The 8,246-nt window shown below is 28.1% G+C and overlaps 1 protein-coding gene across 1 annotated transcript; it reads right to left on the reverse strand.

The window, feature by feature from the left end:
- Window positions 1-345: 345 nt before the first annotated feature.
- LOC107626183 (pectinesterase) lies at window positions 346-3,504 on the reverse strand. Its single transcript, XM_016329000.3, has 3 exons — window positions 2,406-3,504; window positions 1,732-2,055; window positions 346-906 (listed from the first exon to the last, which is right to left on the reverse strand). The coding sequence occupies exons 1-3, from the start codon at window positions 3,448-3,450 to the stop codon at window positions 539-541; spliced, it is 1,737 nt and encodes a 578-aa protein (XP_016184486.1). The 5' UTR covers window positions 3,451-3,504; the 3' UTR covers window positions 346-538.
- Between the last annotated feature and the right edge of the window lie 4,742 nt (window positions 3,505-8,246).

Genomic DNA, 8,246 nt, shown 5'->3' on the forward strand with positions numbered 1-8,246 from the left:
TAGACCTGATCTACTAACATATTAAAGCTTTTATATGAATTTGAGGCTGTACCTATTTTATAACAGGACAGGTCAGACTAAATACAGACAAGGCTGCTGGCCTTTTTTCACCCCTAATGGTTAATCACACCAGATTACATCACTTCCTAATGACCACTCTAACTACCAAGTACCAAGCTGGCATTCTTCCTAACAGAATTTCCCGCCAAGCCCAACTACTTGCTACAATGCTTCTATGTCAAGTAACCGTGAAAACTATCTTTTTAACTTAACTACTCAACTATCAGTATCATCTAAGTGATCTAACAATATAATAATCAAGCAATAATTTCAAGCTCATAAGAATTCCTTAATTCAGCACATGTTATATAATAACAAAATAAAGGCCTTATTATTCATATCTAATTAAACATACATATACAACAAATCAAATCCATAATACACATACATGAACTACTAATAAATAATAAAACCAATTAAATGAATAATAATTGAACAACTTTGGTGTCTAATTAACTTGGATTTATAACTAACTGCATTAATTTAATCCACTCAAATATGGAACACCAGTTTGAGGAATCCAATTATCTCCACTCAAGAAATTAGAAACCGTAAAATTAGCTGCATCGGTAGCATTAATGACATGATAACCAGGCCATGTAACACGGTTAGAAGTGTCAGAACCATTCCCAGTGTTGTTGAATTCAGCATAGTACAATGTACTAAGCGCAAAATCACCACTCCATTCATGCCAACCTGCAGAGTTTATGAAACCATCCATGAATGATTCCATGAACACTGTCACTGAATAATTCTTCCATGGCCTACCAAGGTATGTTTGAACACTACCAACATTTGGTGCTAAATCATCGGCAGGTTTTACGGTTGCATTCTGAATCGAAGTTCCTGTTATTAAAGATTCGAACAGATAATAATTAAGGTAATATTCACAAGAGAGTATAGTATTCAACAATCGAATCTGACATTAAACAGGTACCTAGAACTAGAAATTCAAAGATGTAAATATTTAATGGAACTCAAATGAAATTCAACTAAATATAATAATATAATATATTTATCATTGAAATATATTTTTTAAAAGAATGTTTTTTGTTATATTATTTTAGATTGGTTATCGTTAAAAATCGACTGACTTTGATTGATTTATGAGTTTTTGACCAAATTGCTTACGATCGAATTTTGTCTTGAACTATACAAATTTAGAGACCAATTTCTAATTAATCCAATTGAAACAGTAAGCTCAACCCGATTTTCAAAACCATAAAAGTTATAGGAATTCTGAGTTAGGTTGGTCTAAAATCCGGAAAACTCTAAAAAATCGTCGTTAGAATACAATAATTGTTAGTTTGTTATCACATATATATTGTTACCACATATTATGTGTATTTTATATTTTTAATATATATTTTATATGAACCATAAATTTAAAATAATTTTTAGTGTCTATGTAATATAGTTGAAATATAATTTTTAGTAATTAATCTTTACATAATATAATTAATAAAACAAAAATACTATGAGTATAATAAAATTAACCAATAAATCAATTATCATGTGATGTTTAATTTATTTTTAATATATATTTTACACGAATAATAAATTTGATGGCTGATTTTTGATATATATATCTAACATAATTGTTAACAAAATAATGTAACAAAAACACAATTAACGTCAGTGATTAGTAAAGTTATCTTATAGAAACCGTACCTGTGTTTTGATTTGGATCGGTTCTGCCTTGTGCAGTGATAGTATTGAACTGTCCTTTGTTTGGAAGGCGAGGATAGATGTTACAATCTTGAAACACCACAGCAGCGTTACCAAATATGAAATCAACTGTACCATAAATATCACACTCTCTATAAAATTGTCTAAGAGAATGCGTATAAAGCGTGTCTTGGTATCCTTCAAAACTGCAACTATAAAAGGTAGACAAATCTGAACCACTTCTTAAAGCAACTGCTTGGTTCTTGCTTGGTCCAGCAGTGTTGCGGAATGTTATGTTTACCGCTACAAACCCTTGACCTACCACAGCTGCATGCAATTCATACGAGCAAACGTAAAAAATAGTTATTTTTGATGACGGGTTAATTATAATATAAAGAAAAAGATAAATAAATTCTTAATTTTTTCATTCGAAGATACATATATAAATTTTTGATTAATTAAAAATACAAAAACATTTTTGACATTCTAAAATACGAGATATTTAAGTTCTTCAATTTAAAATATATAAAGACAAATCGATCTCTCGACAAAAATTAGATGTCTCGCGTTTTAAAAAGTGATGGACGTTTTTGAACGTTGAAAAGTAATTATTTTTACTGAAGTGTCTATCTATAAACGAGTCAAATATAAGAGAGGCTAAAGTTTTTGTTGCTTACCAAATGTTGCGGAATTGAATGTTGTGAAATTATCAACAACATTGTGACTACCAGTAATGATTGTGCGGTTAATTCCTTCACCAACCATCATAAGGTACTTCTTGGTCTTATCAATGGAAACATACTCTTCATACACACCTTCAGTTACAAAGATAAAGAAGTATCCATCACTAGCAACACTATTATTTGGTGCTGCACCAATGGCATCATTTATGCTTGTAAAGTTTCCACTCCCATCTTGGCTCACAACCACAATATCACTCACCAAAACACTCTGATCGTCGCCGCTGCTGCTGCCGTTGTTCGCATTATTTTGGAGCAATTTCCTCCCATGCTTGGAATTCCTAGCATGATCATAAATTTCTTGAGCTTTTTTGGACATCTTCAGTGGTAGATTTCCATGATGGAAATTGAAGTTGTGCTTGTTGTTTGGCCATGATGTTATGATTTTCTTGCTTGGTACCCAAGCTTTTGTGAATAAAGCAAGGGAAACACTATGGAGTTTTGTGTCATTGGATAATGATGAAGATAGTTCATTCTTCAAATCTTGATCCGAATTAGAAGTAGAGGTTTGTAATGATAAACCGTCTAAGCAAGTTTGTTGGTTGGTCAAAACCCCACTAAGAAATGTTTGAAAATCTTCAGCTTGTGAAGATGGAAGAAGATTATTATTATTATTACTAGTTTGATTGATTGTGGTGAAGGTGTTTGATAAATACTCTAAGCTTTGTTGAGAAAGAAAGGTGCAATCTTGGAGTGCCCAAATTGTGGATTGTGACAAAGTGTGTGTATTTTGGAGATATGAGTTAACTTGGTTTAGGAATTTTTGGGTTTGGGATATTGATTTTTGGAATGAGAAACGGCCATAATCAAATATGTTGCCATTTTGATTTGCAAGCATGTTTTTGCAATAAGAAGGGTCTATTGTTGATTGGCAAATGGATTCATGGTCATCTGCTAAGGACAAAGATGTCATTAACAAAAAGAAGGGAAGAAAATGGGATACAAAAAGATTGATAAGAATGGAGAATTTCTTGAAAGCCATATTGGGATCTTATTGAGAATGTGTGAGAAAAAGGTAGTATATTTATTTGTGGTTGAAGTGATGGCTATATATTGGGCTTATATATAGAGGAATAATTGTGTATTTGTGTTATTATCAATTTTTTTTCTATGATTAAGTCTTATTATAATAATGGTTGGTATGAAGGCATTGTTTAATCTAGATTGTGTATGAAAAGTCCTTATATGTAGTATTAATTTTAGGAGGACTAATTCAAGGATATATGCTTTGAAAGTAAGAAAAGATGTATATATGTGTATTATGGTTTAAGCATCTTATTATATTGGTGGAAAAGGTTTATGAAACACCAAAAATCTTGCACTCTAGCTTTCTTGATTATCTTTAGTGTATGTGTTTTTGTCCTAATATCTGAATTCATTTTTTATCATTAAATTAAATTAACAAAAAAATGTTTATGAAGATTTTATTTTTTTAACATATTCAATTGTAATATAGGGCTAAAATTGTAAATAAAGCATGCACAAGAAATTATTATTTCTTGTTCTAATTCTCAAAAAGAGAAAAATAAATTTCTTGTTCTAGAAGTATTTAAGAAATTTTAATTTTTAGAATTAAAAAAAATTAAAATATGCAATTTGATGAAAAGATGCCAAAAACTTCACATTTTTTTTGAATCTATAACTACACATTTTCTTTGTATGTTGGTCTACGTACTTTAATGAAGTAGAGATTCTAATAATAATAATAATAAATTATTATTATTATTATTATTATTATTATTATTATTACAAATAATAAGTCAATTAGATGGAGTCAGCGAATTATAGTTCAAATGGTATAGTTTTTTCATACTCATTTAAAGATAGCGGGTTCAAATCTTTCTATTTTTATATAAAAAAAAGTCAACTAGAAGAAATTTTGACCTAGGTGTGCTGGATGTTGATCATGACGTGGCCAGTGGCTACCATGAAGTTAGTCAACATCACCAACTGGGTATTAGGAACTATTTAATTTTGGAATTTATATTAATTAGGAAGAAGAGGATCTTAATTCCATTAAGGTTGGTCGCTGCAAATGAAATGTTAGCGTATGCAAATGGAAATATTCCTTGACATTAGATTTATTTAGTTTGGTGCATGACTTATTATCTGATCACCGTTATTAGAGACATTTGTATGTATATTTTTATCTTTATTTTGATGATTATTGGTTTGTCAATGATGTGGTTGGTTCCTAGCATTCTTCACAAAGAATAAAGAAATATTTAATAAAAAAGAAAAAATAATAATGACTAGTCAAAAACGTGTTTGTTGATTGTTATATTATGTATTTGACGGATCTAATATATTTTCCAAAATGCATGCATGTTTGACAATATATAGGGGCGAACTTATACATTATTACCGTTAACTTGATTATATTATTTAAGGAAAATTATGTTTTCTCGCCAAAAAGACTGATTTAGAAAATTAAGTACAAGTAACTGAATAATAAAGTAGCCAAAAAAAAGAATCATTTACTTTGAGCCAGAAACATCATTAGTTATATTCCAACCGACAAGGTAAAAAAAAAAAATAAAAGTCGCAAAGAATAATATAGCTTGGATGTATGTCCTCATCAAGAATAATATTGGTAAGGTATGCATATAAATAAACAAAAAATTGTACTCGTTAACACAATATCCAATATTATGAAATTAAGCTAACTAACAAATTGAAACACAGAAAGCTGCATGTTCTGAGTTCTGACCATTTTCACAATTTATTTCTTGCATGAAAAAGAGAAATATTTAGTCAAATCTTTATTTACCATTTGGTGATAATTACCGTAGAACACATTTATCATGTGAACGCTTAATATATATGTAGTACAATGCATCGTCTAAAAATAATACATACATCTGTCATAAAATTACTTATAAGGATTGTGTTTGAATGGGATTGAATTAAATTTTTATATTATATTTAATATAAAATATATCTTAATATTATATTTGATTTAAAATAAAATAAAGACTGAAAAATAAATTAAAATTTAAAAATTAAATAAAAATATTTAAAAAATATATTATAAAAATTTAATTTCAAATTTTATATTTTATGACTAAAATTTTAATTTTTAATCACCAAATACAATATTTAAAATTTAATCTTCTAATCTCAATTTTAGTATAAAAAAAAACATAATCTTTGATCATACATATTTTAATATTATATTATAATAATTACTTATTTAAAAATATAAATTAATAAATAATTACATAAATAATTATATTTCTAATATTATCATGTGAAATGAACAACTTCTTTAGATAATCACTCCCAGAAACAAGTAGTTTAATTTCGTGCATGCAACTTGCTCCTAGGTGCTAAAATAAACCGTGACTTTATCATATATTTTATATAATAATCTACAGTACCTAACTCAGATTATTAGGTAATAGTAGCCACAGTTTTATTTCAAAAAATTGTGTTGTATACTTTGATTAATTTGTATATCTTATTCAACCTCTAGTATGGGATGGAGTTTACTATATAATAATAATAATAATAATAATGTATGTGATATATGTTTTATATATTAATAACCTTTATTTTTTAATTTTCTTTGGTAACATTCCTCATATATATGAAAAGAGAGAGGGAAAAAAAAAAAATTCAAATTCGCCAACTGGTTGACAAAGCTATTATATTTTCTATTTTCTATTTTAACGATTCCTTTTTTTTTTTCGGTTTATGTCACCATAAAGACTAATACTTTTTTGTATTTCTTAAAAGGGGGCTCGTTAGTCTTATCATTTTCGAAATATCTATGGGGATGAATGACCAATAGTTAAGCATGTAAGACTACGAATTATTAAAGGAGAATTCAAACCTTAGATAGTAGTAGAGAATGCAAAGTTTTATTTGGAAACCTTCGTTCTTAAAGAATATAATAATTATATATATATGAACTTAATGCCTTTAATTATAAGTTAGCAATGCAATCTCGGCTTAGATGAAACGGGCCAGTAAGTATCGAGATTTTTATATGTGCATTACACTCATCATGTTCTAACAAACTATAGAGCATTAGAGATATACAAAAACAATAAAGCAAGTTGGAGCCAAACTTTCAACATGGACACGTTTTAGAGTGCGTTTAGATTATGTTTTTTAATTAGAAATATAGAGAAAAAAGAGAAGTAGTAAAGATAGATACTTTCTTTATAAATCTAATAAGTGTTTTTTATTTCAAATTGATTTGTGAGTTGTGACTCATTATACACTTGAAGATGCTATACTATCAAATATTAGAATATAGAGAAAATTTGCATTTGCTACCCCCGAGTTCTTTTGTAATTGCATTTTTCTCCCTCTGGTTTGCATGATGATAAAATTGGGTTATCTGGGAGATATAAAATTAAAATCCATTGTGGTGTTCTAAGGACAATAAAGTATTATTTTCTTCATTTTTGTGATTTCTATTTAACTTAGTTCTTTCTCTTTGTTTTTGGACAAGGTATTTCCTTTAATTAAACAAATATCAAAATACAGAAGACAATAAATCAACTTCACGGTAGTGCACAACAAAATATTAACACAAACTTAACAGGTAAGGTGAAACTTACTGCTTTTCTTTTTTTTCAGTCTTTGCCTTGTAACAGCATATTGGGCCAAGGCCCAATTCTAAAAAGCAAGCGAGATAATAATTAAAATGAATATATGATACACCATGTCTACCAAAAAAAATAAGATACACCATGCACGGAATGGATAGTTTGGTTTTTTTGGGGGGTTAAATAAGAGGGCTTACAAAGGCCAATACAAAAGATGAGATAAAAATAAAAAAGAGAGAAATGTGATATCACCTGCCATGATCTGTCAAAAAGTTACATTATTAAAGAGTAAATTATTATTACCAAAAAAAAAAATTTATATTTTTTAGTCTTAAAATTTGACAAAAATTTTAAAGATATCCATAAATTTTATTTTATTTTAATCTTGTCCAAAAATTTTTTTATTTGTATCAAATATTCTTAGCGGCTAATTTTTCAAAATAATTAGGACCAATTCGATAACAATTTTATAGGAACAACTTTTAAAATAAGCAAATTAAGCATAATTTTTATGCATTATATTTATATTAATCTTAAATTTATTGAAAATTTAACTATAAAAAATATGTTTGGTGCAAATTGAAAACTTTTAAGATAAAATTAAAATAAAATAAAATTTAGAGATAAATTCAAAATTTTTGCTGACTTTAGAAACAAAAAATATATTTTACTCTATATGTTAGATTGTTGATTATATAGATAGTATTACAAGGGCATCTTCATTATTATCCATGCTGCAGTTTGTTACTAAAATAGTTACCAATGCGTGATTTTGGTTAAATGTGGAAAGCATCAAAATTTGCTTAAACACAAATTAAACCTTATTCTTTTGTATAAAGCAGGTGTCCCCATGATGCAACATCATACTTATCATTTCAATACATTTGGATTCCATTTAGAAAATAAAAGTAACTTTTTCGATAAAAAAGTAAGAAATGTGTGAATGAATGTAAAAACAAAAGAAGAATTTTTGCTTCAACTTAATAATGGAAGCAAACATCACTCTATTGGCTACAGGATGCAGTGGACCATACACTTTATTAAAGCATTCAAACGTGTCACTGTTTTCGAGGAAAGGACCCAGAAGCATCATGTGAACTTGTCCAGAAGACCAATAAGCATCTCAATTTTGAAGTCAATTTATAATACACCATATACTTGGCTAAACTACCCTGCAACCTACCACTTCCTTCTTACCCTTTTGTGTTCGTCAGAATTT

Source organism: Arachis ipaensis, chromosome B2 (genome assembly GCF_059453495.1).
Source record: "Arachis ipaensis isolate K30076 ecotype BB chromosome B2, ASM5945349v1, whole genome shotgun sequence".
Classification (NCBI taxonomy): domain Eukaryota; kingdom Viridiplantae; phylum Streptophyta; class Magnoliopsida; order Fabales; family Fabaceae; genus Arachis; species Arachis ipaensis.